The sequence below is a fragment of the Anser brachyrhynchus genome (genome assembly GCF_964034855.1).
Source record: "Anser brachyrhynchus genome assembly, chromosome: 2".
Taxonomy (NCBI): Eukaryota; Metazoa; Chordata; class Aves; order Anseriformes; family Anatidae; genus Anser; species Anser brachyrhynchus.
Window position 1 is genome coordinate 18,355,519 of NC_137695.1, and position 21,892 is coordinate 18,377,410.

The 21,892-nt window shown below is 37.5% G+C and overlaps 1 protein-coding gene across 15 annotated transcripts in view; it reads right to left on the reverse strand.

Moving 5' to 3' along the window:
* The window catches only part of MYO3A (myosin IIIA), a gene marked incomplete at its 3' end in the record, with an annotated part of 121,803 nt that overhangs the window by 30,045 nt on the left and 69,866 nt on the right, over window positions 1–21,892 (reverse strand). For 10 of the 15 annotated variants that reach the window (XM_080583258.1, XM_080583260.1, XM_080583256.1 and 7 more), the window contains 9 exons: window positions 19,348–19,474; window positions 18,184–18,394; window positions 15,890–16,037; window positions 7,065–7,218; window positions 6,079–6,167; window positions 4,173–4,302; window positions 3,879–4,049; window positions 1,586–1,665; window positions 886–963 (listed from right to left, as the gene is read on the reverse strand). In XM_080583258.1, coding sequence (XP_080439384.1) covers window positions 886–963; window positions 1,586–1,665; window positions 3,879–4,049; window positions 4,173–4,302; window positions 6,079–6,167; window positions 7,065–7,218; window positions 15,890–16,037; window positions 18,184–18,394; window positions 19,348–19,474 — 1,188 coding nt within the window. Of the gene's footprint in view, window positions 1–885; window positions 964–1,585; window positions 1,666–1,703; window positions 1,895–3,878; window positions 4,050–4,172; window positions 4,303–6,078; window positions 6,168–7,064; window positions 7,219–15,889; window positions 16,038–18,183; window positions 18,395–19,347; window positions 19,475–21,892 lie in introns of those variants that run through there. The other 5 variants (XM_080583262.1, XM_080583261.1, XM_080583252.1 and 2 more) reach the window with 4 other exon arrangements.

Consider the following 21,892-nt stretch of genomic DNA (forward strand, 5'->3'; position numbering starts at 1 on the left):
AATTAAGTCTACTAAACAGAGATCCTGCTCCTTACTGCTCTCTGTCATAGATGTAAATGAGCTCTTAAAGGTCATGAAGATTACCTGAGCCACCTTTACATTTTTGCTGGGAGATAAGAGGAGCTGGAAATTCAGACCTGGGCACCATTAAGCCAACTCTGTGCATGACTTTGGAGGAAACAGTGCTTTTCACAGCTATTTTCTATGGCAGGATCAGCAGCACTGCCAGCACTTGGAAAAATGAAGAGCACTGATAAAAGAGCCAAAAGAATGCACTCAGAATAGCCTCTGAGGAGTCAAGATCTTTCTCTGTAGCTCCTGCTCCAAATTAATTAATTTTGCTTTTTTACTTCTTAAACTCTTAAGGAAATGCTATATGACTGATATCCAACTTTCCCTTATCTCCTTTGGGGAAAAGCAGGCGAGTGAAAGACAATTAGAATCATAGAATCATAGAATCATAGAATATCCTGAGTTGGAAGGGACCCTTAAGGATCATCAAGTCCAACTCTTGATACCGCACAGGTCTACCCAAAAGTTCAGACCATGTGACTAAGTGCACAGTCCAATCTCTTCTTAAATTCAGACAGGCTCGGTGCAGTGACCACTTCCCTGGGGAGCCTGTTCCAGTGTGCAACCAATTCATATCAATCATCCTGCATCATCGTGATGGAAATGTGGCTGTGTGTTTGAGTACAATTAGAGATGAAACATCACGATCTCCTTTATATATTTGTACTGCATAGACTGCTGAGCCCTATAAGCAGCTCACAAACTCTAAATGTATCACTGCTGACTCTAACTCAACAGGTGCATTTCAAAAGGTGAAAGAATAAATATGCATTCCACTCTAGAAAAAAAAAATTAAAAGATCTGATATCTTACTCTAAAATAAGAAGCAACTGTCTGTGTTTTCATACTGGTTGTCTCTCTTGGATGATGTCCGGTATCTCCTGCTTCATTCTATATGGATGAAGAAAAAAAAAAGACACTTCTTATCTCTGTTGAGTATGTAATGCCCTTCCCAATGCCTCAACAAACCACCCCTCAGAGAAAATCATCAATTAAAAAAAGTACTCAAAACTGAGAAAGTTACCACATGATCACTAGCACAAAGTAGTTACACCATTACATTACTTTGCTACACAATACACAAACACTCACACACCAAGGACACAATTTGATAACAGAACATCTAAATAACTGCTACAAATAACCTGACAATGTCTGAGGTCCTGTTTGTTATTCTGGTGCCACTGCTATTGTGGTCACTCTCTGTGGAACATGACCGTACTCCACACCAAAATTTTAATTTCTCTTTTTGCTACAATATAGCTAGGAAGTATTTTTTTTTCTGAAATTGTTATAAAACTATAGCCAGAAAGAAGGGAAATGTTAGGTTTTTACCTCACGGAAGGAATATGAATTGCACAACACAAAGATATCCAGCTAAACAGAAAAGAAAACAGGAGAGGGAAAAAAAACCATCGAAGGGGTTACTTGCTCACTTTCAGTACCAATAACAGTATTGCCTTTCTAGTTTAAAATAAGGTTAAATGCAGAATCACAAAATCAGTTTTCTTACCTTTGTATGACTGATTGATTTCTGGGGGGTCCACATCTGGTAACTGATTGTAGTTTTGCTTTTACTGTGTGCCAGGTTACCTATGGGAAGATGAAAGAATGCAACCTACCAAAATGCTTAGATCTCATCTAAACTAAAAAGTATGTTGAACCACCTTATTAAGTGTAACCATATGATTATAAAGGTCGTTGACTTTTTCTGAGCATGTCCTCATTTCTCTTTTCACCTTGGGATGGAACAAGCTCTGAAGAAATTGCATGATGATGGAACATAGGCTGAATTTTCCTCCTTCAGCACTTACGTCACCTACTAGAGCAAAAAAATAAACACACTGCTGCAGAAGGTAAAAAAGGTGTATCTTCTAGCATCCGTGAGCTTTTACCCTAAGGATGTTATTTTATTATCCTAGTTCTAAGGCTACACATATATTAGCTAAAAATATGTGCTAGCACCCCTCTCTGGCCCTGAGGTCGTGACATGGCATGACTCAAGTCTATACAGCTAAACTGTATACTTCTCTACTCTTCTAACTAACTGGTAAAAATAGGGTTGTGTCCTCCCACAGAGCTCACTGGAAATCATTGCTGGCCTGCACTTTGTTGTGACATGTGCCTGGGTATTCCTGGGAGAATGCTAGCTGATGTGGACCAGAAGTGTCCCAGGGAGGGCTGCTTAACAATTAATCAAAATGGGCAATCCTGTGGCAGTGTTTCAGCTACTGTTCACTGGCCGTGTTTTGTTTACTATCATAGACTTTGTCTTAAAACTCCAACCTTGGAACTCTTAGTCAAGTACGACCCCTATCATAATGATTTGGAAGAGGTTCACAGAAGTGGTTTATACAGAAACTGATCTAAAGGAATAATGAAAATGCTTCTGGCCTTTACACAATGTCACTTTATGTTGATAAACCCCACCCAATGCTGCATGCTGCAATTGCTTCTGCTAATAACATCATACATCTGACATCTCATTACACATTGCAAGAGCCTGTAATCTCTCTCTGTGCTCAGGTACTATCAGTAACAGGTGGATAAGAGTTGGATAAATAGCTGCAATTATATGGATGCTCAGCTAATGTGCCATCTATTATGTAATGATATCAAGTGCCAAAAATCCCCTGTGCTTAGCTGAATGTCACAGGGTGGGATGCAAAGACAGAGGATTACTTATACCTAACATTAGCTGTCTGGACATAAGGTGTCTATAGGATTCCTGTTGTATTCCGTGAAGAGAGGAACCTTCAGAAGAGATTTATCCCATCCTAAGAGAAACACCTGAGATGGCAGAGCAGGATGGGCTGGACTCTGGATATGCCTCTACATTTCCACTGATTCTAGATGAATGACAGACCAGAAAACTAGCTTTTAGTTGGCTGGATGTGGATGGTTTAGGTCAGTTTCCAAAGGCTACAAACAATGTTTGATAATGTTTAACAAGAAGATTAACTTTCAGAGTTATATTGTAAAACATAACAAAAGTTCTTGGGACCATTTGGGCTCTGACTTTGGCTCCATAGAAATTATAGTTTAAAATCTCAGCAGATATCAACACATTAAAAAGTTCAGGGAAGGACACTGTGCTTAGTGCTTTTTTAAGAATACTGGCTTAAAAAAGACCTTAAGGACTGAATTTTGCACTTCTCCAGCAAAGCTACCTTTGTGAAGAATAGTGGCTTTGCCAAAACCTCAGTTTCTGTAAGCTATGATAAAATTTTAGATAAATTTCCATTAGGCTCTTCCAATTTAGCTTTCCTGTTCTCCCTTGTAGTTGTACAAGAACGTAATGTTGCAAAGTACTTACTGTACAGCATCAGTGCCCTCACACAGGGAGCAATACTACACAATAACAAATAACCCCTGCCTGGCTATAATATACATAATGTAACAGCAGTTACTGGGTAACCTCTTGGTAGAATTTAAAGACAGGACACAAATGGTATTTGCCACTTAGATTTTCTGGTTGTAAGGAGACTTACCTACCATCTTAAAAAGGCAAATAGGACACTGTACAAAGGGCCTAGTTCATCTGAGGTGCAACTTAGGAGCAATTTCTGTAGAGCCAGTTACTTTCCTCCACCCCCTTAAAAACTCCCTGAGGAAGTGTTCGCAACTAGGACCTCAACAGTTAGACACAATAAAGAACTAAGAATGGGAAAATAGAGGAGTGTCTCCTCACTCTTTGCAGTAGGTGTTAGGACTACTACTTTAGTTCCTACTACTTTAGAGAAAAATTGCACTGAGACAAACAGGCAACTTACATATACCCTGTCCAAAAAAGGCCAGTGACTTACCTGATCCTTTCTGTTCAGTCCTCAACAAAAGTGATGCACTCCACTCCCTGTCCCGTGCCCCTAACCTGAAGAGGGGACCCTGAAAGAAGCCTCTACCACTTCCTTTGCACTTGACCAGACCAGTCCCTCCCCTGCAGCTTGAGACGGCAGGGGCTCCATTCTGTATAGATTCTAGGGTTGGAAAGTTAAGCCACAAAGTGTATAAAGTCATCAATAAATGGTCATATGAAACCCAGCAGTGGTCAGCATGAAGGCTAGAGAAGGAGGATAGGAAGATTACCAGAACAGCAATACCTGTTTTTGTAAGAGGGTGGGTTACCAACTGTCGTGTCAGATTGTTTTCAGATGATCGCAGTAGCAGCACGATATCAGCTGGCAGGGTATCTCTGTTTTTGGCTAGGAATCCACTCGCATTATACAGAACCTGTTTAAAAAGTGCATTTATGCATCTTATGGGCTTTTGGAAAGTAACTGTAAATTTAAGTAGTCTGGCATGTGGCTTGTAATATATTAAGAGACACAAATAGTTTTTCTGCCACAAGGCTTACTCTCACTCACAGTCTTTCTTTAGATCACTGACAGTTTTAACTTTTCGATACTGAGAACCATTATGGTGCAGGTCACTAAAAGCAAATCTATTACTCCAAGGAAGTTTGAGACACTTCTTTTCCCTAACGCAGATGTGTTAACACTAGTTTTAGCCAGTGTGGATCCAGCAGTAGGACAACCACACTGTAGTCCTCCTTTACACCAGTTCAGGTGTGAACACATAATTAACAATGCACTTGCTTTCAACCCTATCACACAGTATTACCCATATGATTGTACAGTCATTCTGTCCCACTCATATTGTGCCGCACCTGCCCCAGAGGAGCAATCCTCTTCCTAGGGATCCTCTTCCTAGAGATTTCTGTATTAATTATAGAGGCAGCCTTCAAAGTCACAATCTGCAATTGAAATCTCTCTGAACACATGCAGGTATGGTATACCTAACTCAAAATGTACCTCCAGGACTCATGAAATGAACCACAAGAAAACCTGGCCAAAAGGTAACAAAAGGTAGAAGATACTGGCATGTTTAATTTCAAAAGAAAGCACAAAAAACAACCCACTGACAATCTTAAATTAAAAAAAAAAAAAGCTTGTAAAGGAAGAGGAAAAAATGTTCTCCAGGTTCACAGTAAATGGGACTAAAAGTAATGAGCTTAAATCACAGCAACGGAAATTTAAGTTAGGCAGTGGGAGAAACTTCCTAATGAAAAATGATGTTCAACACTGGAAAGGGCTGGTGGCATCCCCAGCTTCAGTGGCTGATATTGGGAATGGTACAGGCAGAGATGTCTCCCTGCTCCTCAGCAGTGACATATGCCACACTTGTGAAATGTTAGTCAGTTGAAGGTGAGGTTCAGAGGAGTCACCCCTGGTCCTTTCTAGCTGGCTGTGTTATACAAGGGGCAAGTTATCTTCCATCAGCTGATGGGCAGGATGTTGCCTCTTTCCAGGCCAACTGCTCCAGTACTGCAGAGGCATAACACAGTTTCCCATGTGAGACAGTGATGCCCAATCTATACCCCTGAAAAGAGCTCAAAAGGAAGTGGGAGCTCGTGCTTCCACAAGGCAAGGTTCAGCTGGCCAGTGGCATCTTCCCTCAGCACATCAGCAACTCCTCCTGAGGTTGTAAAGGCATATGCAATAAGTCATCTAGTAGAGGAGGGCAAGATGCTGTTCATCAAATGAAGCAGAAGGCAGGGCCTGCATTGTCTGGCTGATGACAAAGTACAGGACTAAGAAGTAAGGCTGATGGGGTGAATGAGTTAGGATTTGGGCTAAAAGGGAGAAAGAATGGAGCTGGAGCCTTATTTGAAGCAGTAGGAGAAAGCACAGCAGAAGACTTAGGGGAGTTAGGGCAAGAAGATCCGAGTTGCGTTACATAATGGTGATTTTTTGGTTCTGCTATAGTACAGTCAGTTCATTTACTTGGTGACATCTAAGAAAAAACACAGCTCTGTTATTGATTTTGTGTGTATGTGTGTATGAAGGAAAATAAATTTTCAATTTACTTTTGAGGTATATGGCACTGCCAACATTTCCATGTCAGGTCTGAATAGATGAAGGCTGAGAACCAACCCAGTTGACCTCTTCCATTTCCTTCCAGCCCTACAGTTCCCCAGTCCCCAACCAATATCATTAGGTCTCTTACCTTTCCTGCGTAATGATAAATCCCAAAGGTTAGATCTACTCTTTTGGGTCTCCAAAAATACTTTGACTTCAAATTGTCTTCAAATTTTTCTGAAATGAAACACATAGTTTATCTTACTGGAGTTAAATTTATCTTACTGGAGTTATTGTACAATAATTGTGTTCTGAAGCCAGATCCCTTTAAAGATATTGTGTAACTTCTTAGACAATGCAGTGGCACAAAACAGACTGATGTTTTTAAGGGAAAAGGAAGAAAAATGTTCTTTGTAACAAAAGGCACTGTGTAGAGAATATGGGAGCTCTTGAATCAGTTATTTTCTTTTTACCGTTTTTTAATGTGTGACCTCAGAAAATCATTTACCTTTCTAAGCTTTTGATCTTCATGTATGAAACAACGTAGTAATCTTTCCTGCCACACTGGGGAATTGTGAGGAATCATTTACCAATTTGTCTGGGGCTCTGTACTGGAGACTCAGAAGCACTGAAATTATCAAGATCCAAATCACAACATATTCAGATGTTTTAATTTTTATTTCTGAATAGAAAGAATAGGACACATAATTTGCTGAAAGACACTGAAGCAGGTTTGCAGCCATTATCCTTAAAGAATACTAAAATTATTGTTCAGATATGGTTCATTGACAATCTCAGAGCTGAACTTTATGGCTGAACATCTTGGCATATGAACCTAGAGCTCTAGCTCAGTTTGATCTTTATTTTTTAAGCCCTGTAGCTAAAAATTCCTGAAGGCAGAAGAATTAAAAATGTGGACCAGCAGCTTAGGTTCATTTCTACTGATCATGTTTCCTAAATCAACTTCAAAGATGTTTCCATCCTTGCATGCATGCCTCCCTGAAATATGCTGTGATACTGAAATGTGGGCTCACTGAAAATATACAGCTAGCATATACCCCAAACTGGACACTGCAAACAGAAATGTAACAGGGAGACATCATACAAAACTTTTTAAATAAACCATAAACTTACCTACTAGTGTCTGATCTGTTGCTTGTGGGAATCGACTTTCCTCATCCAGCAGGGATAATAAACCCATTGGTTTCTGCAGGAACATATCTAAGAGTGGTCTGTTGTCTTCATATTCTATAACTCTTGCATCAACACCTTCATATAAATACTCATTCTGTAACAAGCAACAGAAGGCACATTTTATCAATGTATTTAAGGGCTTCCTCTGGCATATTTGGTAAAGATGTTTCCCACGAATATGCAAGAGCTAAAACCAGTCTTGTAGAACTGAAAGATTTGCGGAAAGTATTTGCAGACAGAGATTTCAGTCTCTACTTACTCCCCTGGTCTGCAGTGTAAAAGATATTTCTTAATCATCTGGAGCTATATTTACATTCCCAATCTATTGCTTAGATCTATCTGATGTACAGTGGCCAAGATTTGCAAAAGTGACTCAAGATCAAAGAGGCCTCAACTGTTTGACTCCCATCCTCAAACACCTGGAAAAGCTCTTACTTTGAGAAGGATGGTGTGTATACTTTCTAAAAATTAATTAAATAAATTGTCGTGGGTTGACCTCTACAATATTTTTACTGCTTTTAAGGAACTGCAGAAAAGTATTCAGCATGATTAAAAGACGATAAAGGAGTTTTTTTTTTTTGTTTGTTTGCTGAAGACTGCAAATATCCTTGACTTCTCATTGAGACTGAGAGTAACCTATTAACAAAAGCTGTGTCCATGGTGTGTTGCAATGTTTTTTTCTTGAAAATCTAGAAAATCAGTTAAACTGTATGCGATGAATAGAAGAATGACTTTCTTTAATCCTTCAGCATGTCAGAGGACAGGCATGGATTTACGAAGAGAAGGATGTTCTAGGAACTGCCACCCCTCCATAAATTTTGCCTGTATTACCTAATGGAGTAGCAGTTACCCACTGCACGGTGCTCCCATATATACCAGGGCTACCTTCAGTCCTGTGTGTACTGCTCCCCACATTATGAAACACGTAATTAAGCCTTTTGATCTATTTAAAAAAACCATCTCTCTTCCAAAGGATAGGTATAAAAGTGTTTTATTAACTTATGATGTAATGTCACAGTTGTGCTATCCTGAATTCATTGTAAATTGAGTATCATGAAAATGAATGATGGCTAATATTAATGAGTTCAAAGACCTCTAACCCCAATGACCTTTCATTATGTGTCATTCACTTGAGTCTGAATGGCAGTCAAGGTTGAGTGAAGAAGGCAGCACACGGAGTGTTTCAAAAAGCAGTTAACTGCCATATACAACAGAAAAGCACACATTATTAGACTTCATACCTCTTCATTTCTAAGCCAGAGAGAAACTGTAAAATGAAAAAAAAAATCAATAACACTGTCCTGGAAATACTGACCTAAATAGATCTGCTGATCCATTTGAGAGAGAAGACAGAATATATACCTAAACTTTTCTATTATCCAGATTGATCTAATTTCTCAGGATGCTCTTAATTCAAAGGATAGATTATGGCTCAGTCTATATGATCATACAAGGGTGTGAACAATAAGAATCTCTCCTACAGCCCCATGAAGGCTCTGCATCTCAGGTGCATAATATTAACTTCATTCACTTTTCCCCTGGAGCAGTGGACAGGTGGAGTTTTGATTCTCATTTTAATCAATGACCAGAGTAGCAGAACAAGACAGAAGAGTAATAAATGTATCACTGATATAGGTAGGAAGTTAATTATATACCTGTAGGAGCTAGTGGCAGGAAAGGAATGAGTCTGTGTTATCTCCCAAAGATAACACTGGCGTAGGGGCAGCTTAACCGCGGGCTATGGCTGTACGGACACACGGATGTTACATTCATGAAACCAGCTGTTACTGCTCAGGGTTATCAGGACTACTCTTATCAAGGGGGAAAAGGGAAGATATTGGAGAAGATACTGCTCTGGATGAATCTGTCAGAAATGAGTGTTTCAGTGACACTGACATCCTCAAAGAAGCTCTCTTAGACAACAACACCTAATGATTGACAAAGGACTTCCTCTCTTAGACAACACACCTAATGATTGACTTTTTCCTACTTCAAGTGCTTGTGAGAAGGGCTGGTTAAGAGAACTGATAGAGGAAATCTCCTTGAAACTGAAAGGAACTCTTTAATAGCTTCTCTGCAACACCATAGCAGCAACATCAGCTCCCCCTTCCCGCACTGCCAACGCGCAAGGCCTGACCTTCAAAGCCTTTGGTGTATGTGACCACTCAGCCTTTTGTGCCTGCATCCTGACAACTGAATGGGATGTGAGCGCTGACAGTTTCTGTAATGCTACCATCTGCCCAGTAGGATATGGAGCGAGTTCACTTCATCACTTCCCATGGGCTCCTGGAGGATGGCTGATAACCAAGTCTTCCAGGCTCCGGCATGACAGATGGCTCAGAATTAAGAGATACCATATTACATTTTCCTATGCAATTGCTGGTCTTCAACCATATTATTAAGATACAAGCAGCAAGCAGAAAAGCTTCCATGATGCACATCATGAAACTGTAATGAAATAGATCTTATTTGAATTAATAAGCTGAATCAGCTACAGGATGCTGTAATCTCCCATGATGTTTTATGACAAGAAGGATCCTTAAAATAGCAGCTGCTCATTGAAATTCTAAAGCATAATCCACTAGACAGTATTCCTATAGATGGGATGTCAAAAGGAATGACTGAGTTTCACTTATACTTGGGCTCCTATCTCATCTCAGTATTTTATGGTGACTTCTCTGTGATCAAAACTAGGTAATATTAGCTTGTGCAGCCTGGTTTCACTTAATAACAAAAGAATCATTAGTTACATTAGGAAATTATCTTCATGCTTAATAAAAAAAAGTAATGCAATTTTTTCTGAGAATGTAGTACAATGACACTTTGGTTTAAATAGGAACACCAGAGAGTAATTCAAAATAAACATTTTCCAGGTTAAGGTAGAAGATTGTTACACGAATGTAAAAAAACAAACCAAAACAAACAAACAAATAAAAAAAAAAACACATTGCATATATAAAATGCAAAAAGTAGCATCCTTCTAACTGACAATAACCTTACCACTTTCCAAAACATTTTAGATATTTGACATTACACTGTTTAATTTTTATAGAAGAATCCAAAATGAGAAAGAAATGGGAAAGCTGGCTGGCTGGACGATGTTACCTGCAGAGCAGGGAGCTAGCACAGAATTAACTTACATCAGTACAGTAGCTTACATGTTAGAGAAACACCATGAAGGACAGGACTGAAGGCACAAAAGTTGTCCTTTGCTTACTATTAACCTAACAAAAGCTCATGCCAGCATTCATTCCACTTAACAATATACACATAAAAGAAGTGACTAATTTGAGAGCCCACATTACCTCCCCAGTCAGTGGAGACAGATCTACCTGTTTTTCTCCATTGCCTACAGGGAATCTAATCTAGTTTAGGCTATACTCAGCCTTCTTCTTAAATCAGGGAAAGGAGATTGTATTCAGGCCTAACCTATTTTATTCTTAAATATAAATATGTACTCAACAATAAAGAAAAAATGCCTTTAATTTTGACTTCTGGCACACAGATACTCTGCTGTAGTAGATACCCTGAGCCTCCTGCTGCTACATAAGCAGTGTCCCTTGGAAGTCTCTAGGCAGACTCGATCTCTGTTCATGAAAAAGCACACGATGAAAGCTGGGCAATCTCTGACAACATGGTATTAGTTGTACCCCTGAACCAGGCTGAGATCCAACAAAGTATTTTAGCTCCAACTTTTGTTTAGGAAGTCAAAGGTGAATTGGGAACCTAGAGATGGAGCTTATGTGCTTTGTTAAATCTGGAACCAAGGAGTTAAAAAGGTTGGTCTGAGAGGGGTGCTGCTGAATGGCTTATACCTCATCCTCTTAGTTCCTTAGATGTGCATGATAAGGGAAAATTCATTATGAAATGCAATTATTCCTTTTGATTCAAGAAAATTATATGATGTTTTCACATAAGGTTTGGATTTCCACCCAAACAGATTCAAAATCATTATAAAATTTAAATATTAAATAGGCAAATTAAATATTTTATCTCATTCTAATCTGCATATTCATCCATGAGTCCAAATTCTAGATTATTATTTTCCATCACAGAATAGGAGCAATCATTCCAGTTGCCACTACACAATTAGCCTTGTGCAGAGGCAGATCCTGTGACTACTGACAGCCTGAACACCCCACAAGAGGCACAAGTGTAGCCTCAGTGGTGTTGCAATACCATTTACACAAACACTGACTTTTGAGGTCCTTTAGAAGAGAAAGAAATACTATTCTATATTTTCAGTAACAAGGAATTTTAAAGAGCAGCCCTGGGTATCCCCTGTAACCACAAAACATTTTCTATTATTCTGCATTGGTTCTGCAAATATTGATGTGGGGCCATATATAGTTTTGGACTGGAAAAGTGTGGGCACAGTAGGAAAGTATTTATATTCTGCGTGAAATTTTATTACAATAATCAGAATCATCCCTTTGTGAACCTACTTTTTCTGCCTGTTCACCTCATCTTTGACATATATGGTATACACCAAAAAGTTGGAAAAGATTATTGAAAACTAGCAAAACCACATCAGGAGTATAACAGTGACATTACATGCTATGAGAAACATTTAGTATAATGGATTTTTGAATACTGAGCAATTCTCTTTGTAACTTTCATTCCTGTAGAACTTTTTTCAACATCACTTGGTGCAAAAAAGTTAAAGGTAAAACAAACAAAAGCTAAAGGAGAAAACCTCCTATAATCAGAAGTCCATGGAAAAAATAAACTCTTCCTTAGGGAAACCAGAGGCTGTTCTTCCTTACACATTACTCAGACTGCTCTCATTTACTGTATCAATGCATCAAAGACTAACACAGAGATGATAAACGAGCAGTAAGACCAATTTTTCTCTGTTCAGTGAATGGGAATGGTACAATCCAGTATATTTTGGTATGTCTAATTGTTTTTTTGTCCACATCATTTTTTGGGCCACTTATATCACTCCAGTAAACATGTGTTATGTAAGACATATGACATTCATTCATTCTTTTGAGACAACTGCAGTGAGGGTGCTCCGTCCTGAAGGGTCATGGGTGACTGCTCTCTGTAATTTGCCCATATAAACGGGCATCTTTGTATGGTAATGAAGCTCTTCAGAGAGGCTGCCTGGGGAATTTCCTGAACAACAAAGCTCAGGATTTTTGATCACATTCTAAAATACTATTCCTGTCACTGCTGAGGCTATATTTTAGTAGGCCACACCTCTGAGGAAAGCAAAGCTGTGATCACTTTTCAGATTCAGATACAGGAAAGAACCCCTTGACAACGCTAAAAACATGTTACCTGCAACACTGAAAGTACAATTTAGTCTCATGAGTTCATTTAGTATTGGCTTTCATTGCTTACCTTGCCAAAAAAACGATTCACCTTCCTTAGTTATGAAACTAGCTTGACATGGGTTTATTGAGAACTAGGTTATGATCAGTTGATTTAGGCCTTGACTTATCACCAGATATACTTCATCTATTTGCATGTGGTATGGAACTGAACTGAGCAAAAAAGAGCAAGAAATGAAGAAAAAAGGTACCTATACGTTTTACTTAAGGGAAGTGGGAAAGAAATGAAATTCCCCAGTCTTCCTTGGGTAGATCTACAGAGTGCAATGCAATGTCATGTTAGAGATTTCTGAGAAAACATGGAACAATCTGACATATCTATCTGGCATTGCACAGGATTATGGGGAGATACTAGCCTGGGTCCCCAGTGATAAGATAGCTTCATCTGCATGACATTCAGATTGGGCTAAGGAAAAGTCATTGCAAAGGTCTTGGTAACTGCTGGCATCACACCTCCAAAATACAACACCTGTCTTTAAAATTAAAAACACGAACCCTTACATGTGTGTAAAAACTCTTACATGTGTGTTAAGTCAGGCAGACACATTAATGAAAGGAGGGGGTGGTCCTATTGGTTGGCTTTTAAATAAGTGATACTTCATACCATTAGCAAAAGCAATTATCTGCTCAACTTTTAATTTCAGTCATATGATTTTGATTTTTTTTTCATATATAGAAAATTTAGGATTTTTTTTTTTTTATATTTTCCTGCAAATGGCTTTCTCTGATTTGTCTGCAGGTATGGTCTGTACTCGCAATTAAAGTACATTACTAGTGCTAACACAGAAGAAGCATTACAATGAACAGAAAAGATTCTGAAAGCATCTGCATTCTCAAAGACTTTCTTTGTGATGTAAAACTGGAACAACCATGCTATAGACAACTGAAAAGTGATGTCTTATAATAACTATGAATCATACTGCAAATCATCCTGTGCCATTGGGTTGTAATGAAGAATAATAACACATTTGTCATTTCCTGGGTCTGAAGCAGTGGGGATTTACACCTGTAGTTGCACAAACATAATCTAAACATCTCTTTCTACACTGCTGTAGTAATGTCTTGGGAGGCTGCTACAAGCCAGTATTATGAAGTTACATATGCCTTTTCTTTTCCTACAAGCCCACCAAGAAAACAGACTGTAGTCATAAAGTTGCATATATACCAAACAAGCAAAATCAGATAATGACCTGTCTTATAGAAGTGGAAGAAAAGGTTCTGAGGCAAAGGACAGCCCCATAACAACTACTGACTCATAAAGGGTGTAAAAGATCTGTCCAAAAATTGTTTCAGCAAGAAGAACTCAAGAGACATGATGAAGACTTTCCAGTTGTGTCCTTTATTGTCTCTGTGGCTCACAAATGATCCAGGCCAGACCACTTTAAAACACGCATATTTTGGTGTTTGGTGTGAGGATGTGAGCCAATGAAATCTATGAGAGAATGAGTGCAGGTGGGTCCAAATGACACAGTGATTTTGTAAATAAAGATCATCTTCCCCTTCCATGAGGTATGTCTATTGTCATACATATTTCCTACAAGGAGAAATGGGTAAACCATATGTTGTCAAAATCAGCTCATTTTTCCCCCAGTCTCCTCAGTAGCAAAATAACCACTCTGACCTATCTGTAGCATGGTGTCTGCAGGAGAACAACCTGTACCTACTAAATAGCAAAACCACAAACCTCTTAATTAATATATTTGGCCAAAATTTTCTGTATAAGTATACCTAGAAACAAATAAAGGCAGACTACACTGAACTGGACCCATGTCTGATTAAAAAAGAGGAGTGATACTAAGGCAGTATTAGAGCATAGAGGGAAAGCCAAGGTCTATCTACAGTTGAGTCTGGTAAACGAAGCAAAGGAGAGCAAGAAAGGCTTCCTACCGCAGGTATTTTAGAGGTAAAACAACAGCAGGGACAATGGGGGCCTGCTGCTGAATGGGGCAGGGACCTATTGTCAGATGACATGAAAAAGGCAGAGATACTCGATGCCTTTGTTGCCTCTTTTTTTTTTTTCTTTTTTTCTGACAATCTTTGCTTTTCTTGCCTTTGGCAATTCCAGTTTCCTGAGACCAGAGGGAAAGGCTGGAGAAAGCATGTACCCATGGTGGAAGACGATCAAGTCGGGGAATTTATGAGCAAAGTGGAAATATGCAAATCCATGGGACCTGGTCAGTGCCTGGATTTAGCTGGGATGAACTGTTCATCAGTCTGTGCTATTTCAATTTCAAGCTGTTAGAAACAGCAGTAGCCAAGAGCTCTTTTTTTTTTTTTTTTTTTGTGAACTAATGCACTTTGGAAAGAAGACACCTAAGTAACTAGGCTAATTTTTCTCTTAGATCTTATTAAAGACAAGAAAAGACTTGTGACCGAGAAATCTCCCCCAAACCTATAAAATAACTACAAGATCTAAGAGTGCAAGACAGCATTTCCTGAAACAAGTCAAATAAGGAAAAAAAACAGTGACCAATTAAAATCAAATCCTCTTCAGTCCTCTAGACTAACAGCACACACATGTACATACCTGCATACCTAGACACATTCCAAACTTCTACCTGTCTCATCCTTAAAACAAGCAGTGCTTAAAACTGACAAAATAGTCTTTTTGTACTAAAAATAAGTATTCAGGAGCAGTTTGCTCTATGGATTACAAAATCAGTAATTTCAATAAAACATATAAAGTATTATTTCACCTAAAATGTGAAAGTTGACTGTTCTGTTTTTGACTGTTCAGCATTCTGATACGTATCTGTTTTCACCGAGATTGTTATTTTTTCCCCAGACACGTAATTTCTTCAAATAACAATACTGAATAATGATTTCAAAATTATTTTTATGGAATTATTTAGAAAGTTGAGATAATCTTTTTTTTTTCACTGTCCTTTTCAATTTCATAAACTATTATAGTTAAAATTCTGTTCCTTTTCTCTGTTTCACATCAAATTATTTAGATTAAATCCATCATGATTTAGCTTAGATGATCTAGTTCCTGAACAAGAACAAATTAAGTGTGATATTTTCAGTTTTTATTAATGGAATTTCAGTGTTCATTAAGCTTATTAGTAAGCTATTATGAACATTGCATTTAAAAATTATGTTACCACTCATTTATGTTTTTACTGTGGAACCATACACTACATCACTCATGTTATTCCTCAGAAAAACAACACTGCATTTGCATCAGTCTGATTATCACTGTGTTATGTTGCTTAGATACTGTACATTTCAAGTTTAATGTATTTTTTGCAGGCATTTTACTTGCAAATAGCAATCCAACAGTGCTTCACATAATGCATACTTGGAAAACATTTGTGATAATCTGCAATTTATGACCTACTATGGAGAAGGAACAGTGTAATTTCCTGAGACAAGCTTTTATATGTTCAGCAATACTGAAGCTTTATCAAAATATTCAAGACATACCTGTTCCCAGGCAAAGACATGTTGATTGAAGTAGAACTGAATTTGTTCATTGGCAATGTTGATACAGAGTTGTTCAAAAGAATTTTTTTTGAAATTCTCAAAGCCAAAGATATCAAGAATTCCAATGTTCAAACCATCATCATTTCCACTGTAAAGATTAAATAAACTTTTTATTGTTGTACCTTAACTATTTTATAGTGACTATCTTCATTATTGTTTCATGAAAGCGCATAACAGGACAAACCTATGCAGCAGTTGAACAGGATAGTTTTTGCTAAGCCATATTTTTCTTAAAATAACAATTCATTTTTATCTGAAATACAATAAATGCACATAAATTCAAAGATATCTGTATTTGCAGACCAGATATACTGAAATACGTAATGACCAAGTCAACTGATAAGTATATGGAAGATTTACAATTTATTTTTAAACTAATATTTGCTAGTTAATAATCTGTTGTAAAAAGCTGACTTGGTACAGAAACAACATGCAGTTCTTTTTGTTTCTGTTGTAATATAGCAGGCATTACTCAATAGCACCTTGAAATGAAAGATTGATGACATTAGATAATATTTCTTCATATTTCTTATTCATAGCAATTAAAACTGCTTATTTTAACATGAAAGTCTGAAAAATGAATAGCTAGATCTTCTATGCGTCTAGTAACTACTTCTAGTATTCAGTACTGGAATGTGACATGAATTTAAATTACCAATTAAGTTCCAGAAAACTACTACTAGTTAAAACTTCAGTTTGAAATTTTAACTAAGACATTTTGAGGAATATGTAGTCATTTCTGCAATTGTAACAACCCTCTAATATCTCTAATTACTTGCTGAAACACAAGATAACAATATAATTTAATAACAACCTATAGTTGACGTTAGCATTTTTTCCAAGCTAAACTAAAATAAAAAACACATTCTATCTATAGCTACCTTGGAGGGGCTATCTGTAATGACTTTCCTTTTTTTTTCATAAAAAGTGTAGGAAATTGGATATGGAGAAGGAGCTTCAAGATACTAATGAATAGCACTTTGAATGCTATCTTTGAATAGCATCTTTGAGAATTGCATTGAATAGCATCTCACGAATTTCATTGTTTCATGGTGGAGGGACCAAAGACATTTACTCATTTTGACCTATATTTGTGACTATTTTATCTGTCTGGAAATTACATTTCTGTTGATCAGACTATTGCAATTTGTCTTTCCAGTTCCTTTCCAGCGTTAATTACAAAAAGATAGCAAAAAAAAATATATTACTACCATAACAACAAAGCAGACTTGTTTTTTTGTTTTGTTTTGTTTTGTTTGTTGTTTTTTTGTTCTTGTATAGTGAGTATTTCAGGTCAAACTTTCACCTTCCTCACCAGCATGGTAAGTATTCAATTTGAAAAGGACTCTGTAACAGGCACATGAGAGAGGCACACAGATTCGTAGTGCTGCCCATCTATCATGCATTTAATTCTTTTATTTACTGATTAAAATTCTGTTTAGCGCTGTTCTACTGTAACCAAATATTTGAAAGCTTGGACAGATTTTAGGATTGCAGCCTTGGCTTTAATCTGATGTTACCAATAGATAAATAAATAAATAAATAAATAAATAAATAAATCCAGGAAATCCAGATTTGCAAAGCTATTTGTTGTTGATATTCCGTTTGAAGTAGTTATAAATTCATGCCTTTTCACTGCTATTAGCAGCCAGAGAGGGTCCTGACCTACAGAATCTACAATGTAAGCTGTATAATTTCTTCTTCAGTTAATTTGCAAAAGGTATCGTATCCTCATTCCCAGTATCTTTTTTGTCTGTGTGTTTAAATGTCACTCTGTAAGAACAGAATGGACATTAACCTCAGTAAATGTGTTCAGAAACTACTCATATATAAATATATAACCACTCGTAAAAACTGCAACATAAGCAACAACATGGCTGCAAATAAGAGCAGAGTTTAACCTATGTAATCAACAGATGAATGAAAGAGTTAACCTGACTGTTAGGAGTAAATGGTATAAGGGAAAAAAATAGTTAGCATGTAATTTCAATACAATTACACATACTTTACAAAGGGTTAAATGAGTAAAAGTTAAACAGGAAAACACCAGATGCCTGTGCTATCCGTATCTACTGTATTGTCACTGCATAGCATAAATAGGATTAAAAGTATTTAGTGCTGTCATAAATAAAAAAAGTAGCAGAGAAAAGTAGATGAGGACACTAAACGCTCCAGTGTAGACCACACTTCTCCCACAGAAAAATCTCTCTTTATTCTGGAAAGACTTCTTTTACCTTAAATGTTTATCGGGTTTGAGAAGAGTGTTGATGCGATTGACTATCCAGCTAAAGAGGCGCCCATAGAGTGCTTTGGCCATGGCATCTCTGACATCAGTGGCTTTTTCCACAGTGTTGGGACGGATGATTGTTTCTCCTCGAGTTACTACGCAGTGAGAGGTAAGTGCCTCTTGCAGTTCATCTGCCTGAATACACAGCAAGGATGCACCTGGGAAGTAAGGTCACAGCTCAGAGGCAGACTTCTGAAGAAAAAATATGTATGTTTGCAATCAAGGCTGCAAGTACAATGTTTTATGAAATAAGGCCTTAAACTATGACAAAAAAGGGTGTTCACACCAACCAATGGTCAGTACCTAATTTAGTCACCAGCCTTCCTACCTTCCACTGTAGCCAGTAAATGGGACAAAGCAGAGGCCTTTAGGTGGTCTAAATTGCTCCATCAAGGAGATTGCTTCTCCAAACTGTCTATGGAGAAATGCTAGGGAATCTAAGTGACTATGTCAGGAGCATGAAAGCTGTGAGGTGTGAATAGCCCTCTCAGTTATAATCCATCCCTATAATCTGCAGCTGTCTTTGCTCCAAAAAAGGGTTGCTTCTTTCCCAGTTGCACAATATTTTTCTATGATGGGAAAATGTGCAAAATACAGCATTAAGACTACATTTACACCCCAGGTGTAATGAGCAGGAACTTCCTTGAGAATCTTTGCCTCTTCCCCTCCTCTGCTTCCTTGCAACCTATAATGTAAGATATCCCTTCCAAATAATTAGTAAGCTATAGTTCAACATGTACATGCAGGGAACAAGTAATGAGGATCTAAAAAAGAAACTGAAAACAAAAAAAGATATTCAAAATGTTAATGATGTTCTCCATCAAACGTTCAAATAACCTTGGAAAAATTCCAAAGATTTTCTTTTCAAGCATCTGCAGTATTAGTCATGTTTCCTGAATGCCAGTAAACTGGTTAGTCAAATAAGGTGCATAAATTGGGTATTTTTCTTTCAACGCTTGAATTCAGGTGGGCTTGGAATTAATCTAACTTCAACTTTTAATTATTCTTGCAAAATTTCCATGTGAATACAGTCTTCACTGATAACTTTCTTACAGTAACATTTGCTACTAAAATGCTAAAGGAATACAATGTTAAATCAAGAAAAACTCACAGTTCTCAAGGGCTACTGGATTGGAAATGTTGCTCTTGTCAATCATATGTTCAGATACCACTGCAGAAAATTCAATGTTACCCACATTTAAAATGGCAGCCAGAACACTGTACACACTTCCAAGTTCCTGAAAAGTATATTAAAAAAGATGTAATGCTTAATATCCTGACAAGTTTGTCACTTTGGTTTGTGTGATGGGCATGCTGTTCTGCCATGTGTTTCCTGCACGTGGAACAATTACTTTCTATCGCTGTCTACAACATGACCCCTTCTTTCAGGAATACTTTCTTTAGCAATTATTATCTGATCTGTACTCACCATAGTCTTTCAAGCATAAGACACCCAGAGAGGGCAAGATAAACCGTTGCCTAATCTCTCTTCTACACTTGTCTACAAAACAGGATTGACGTGGAGTAGGGGAAGCTCAAAACAGTGGTAAACATAATCCTCTTGCACAGAAGAAATTCAGAGGGTATTTATATATAGCCTTCACTGTGTCTGCAGGCACAGCCTTGTCTAAAAATGTAATACCTAGATCAACAAAAATATCAAAAAATCTGTATTGAAGTTTTTTGGATCACAGAAGCAATGTACTCCAAATAAAAGGTCAGCAACAGCTCCTGTCGATGTCATTGGAAAAAGAGCTTCAATGGGAGAAGAATGAGGCCTCACATCTCTATTTAGCAAAGCACTTTACACCTCAGAATGTCACTTAGGAACTGGGTACTCACCATAGCACTTTGGTATGGACTGTATTTAAACATATTTAAACATCTATAGATTTCAAATGGTTTAGTAGTTTCTGAATAGGGATTCTACCTAGAAATAGGGTTAATATTTGTCTGGACAATGAAGTGAAACATACAGTAAATAATTTTAAGAAATTACATAGGACAAAATCATATTTGCAATTAATGAAAGAATGTTTTCATTGCAGGTTTGACTTAGATTTGAACTGTGATTTTTCAGCTATGAATTTTCACCTGAACTGTGAACATTTATCAGTATACTTGATGATCTGAGTACTTTCTGCTTAGAAATGCTGAGGTGTTCCTGTAAAGTACACTAGGTTTTAATCTAGAAATCTGTGATACTATATATTCTGAGGCACACAGTAATAGTGTATTTTATAAATAGCAATTTTATAAGTTTTATAGTAGTTTTACAAGAAGCACTTTTGTAAATTTGATTAGTGTGTTACAATGATGGGCTCTTCATAATTCCACAGCATTTTTCTTAATATTCAAAAGTTTGCTGGTACCACATCAGGCATCATTTACTCAGATAAAATTGCTAATTGCTCTTAAAGACTTGATCTTGTTTTCAGCACTTTCAGAAGTTAATCTAGCAGTTAATAAATTAATTATTCCAGTGACAGCAAGACAAACTAGACCATCTCACTCTAAAAAAATATGCTCAGGATAATTGCCTCACAGTTTATGCAGTTTTTAAGCAACTGTTTTCATTTTAAGCTTAGGGACACATAAAATGCAAAGAAATGGATAGCTTAACTTCTGCCGTTATACCGTACAATATGTATTGCTGCTGACATTTCTGTGCCCTTTTCCAGTGTGTTTTAAGTCTGGCTTGATCTATCTTATATAGCAAAATTACTGTTCATCTCAGCCAGTCTTTTCTATTAATTTTGCCATGCAGCCTGAAACAAAACAGTCTGGTTTTAAGACTGGAAGTAATGACAGTAGTTACCATGAAAGTCTGTCAGTCAGTTAAAAACAAATTTAAAAGAAATAAAGTGTTGTTTAGGTCTCGGTTTTAGTTGGAGTGAAGAAGATATTCTATACAATGTTTTCTGCTAATGAAACACAGAACATGCATATATATTGATCTTTCTCTGCACTGGGATGAATGTCAAAGCTTAACGCTGCATTACTAAGAAGTGAACTTAGAAAAGGAACTCACTGTCTTACAGTATCTTTTTCCTCAATGAAATGAAATTGTCCCTGCACACACACACTGATTTCTGGCAATAGCCATCGCTCCACAAAGAGGGTGGTGTGGACACCCTGAGTTTACTTGGAAGTGTTAGGAAGCTTTATGCAAACCCAGTCCAAGTACTCATCAGACCTTTGCCACCATTTGGAAACAAGTCAATCATCCCTCCCCTGCTGGCATCATTCTCTGCTACCTGATGCAGAAACAGGCAACGTAATGCTCCCTTGGCAGTTCTTGAGTGATCTACACGGGCACCAGAGCTGGTTCCCTGCAGTTTCCTTGTGTCCCATATCAAAACCTCAACAGAGAAAGACTTCTGTATTCCTTCACTCTTGCAGACATAGCCTCAGACAGGCTAATTCACCCTGCAGAGAATGTGAGACAGGCTGTCGTAGATAGGGCTCAAATGTAACCACAGATTGCTTATTCTACTCAACCTACATTGGAAATTGTAGGGAATCTACATGTAGATGGTTCTTTACAGACTAAGCTCATGGTGGCTCACTGAGTTAATGAAGTGAAGATGCATGCTAGACCTGAACAATGCAGCCAGTGACATAGCTGCAACTGAAACTTCAATATGTAAAGAAGA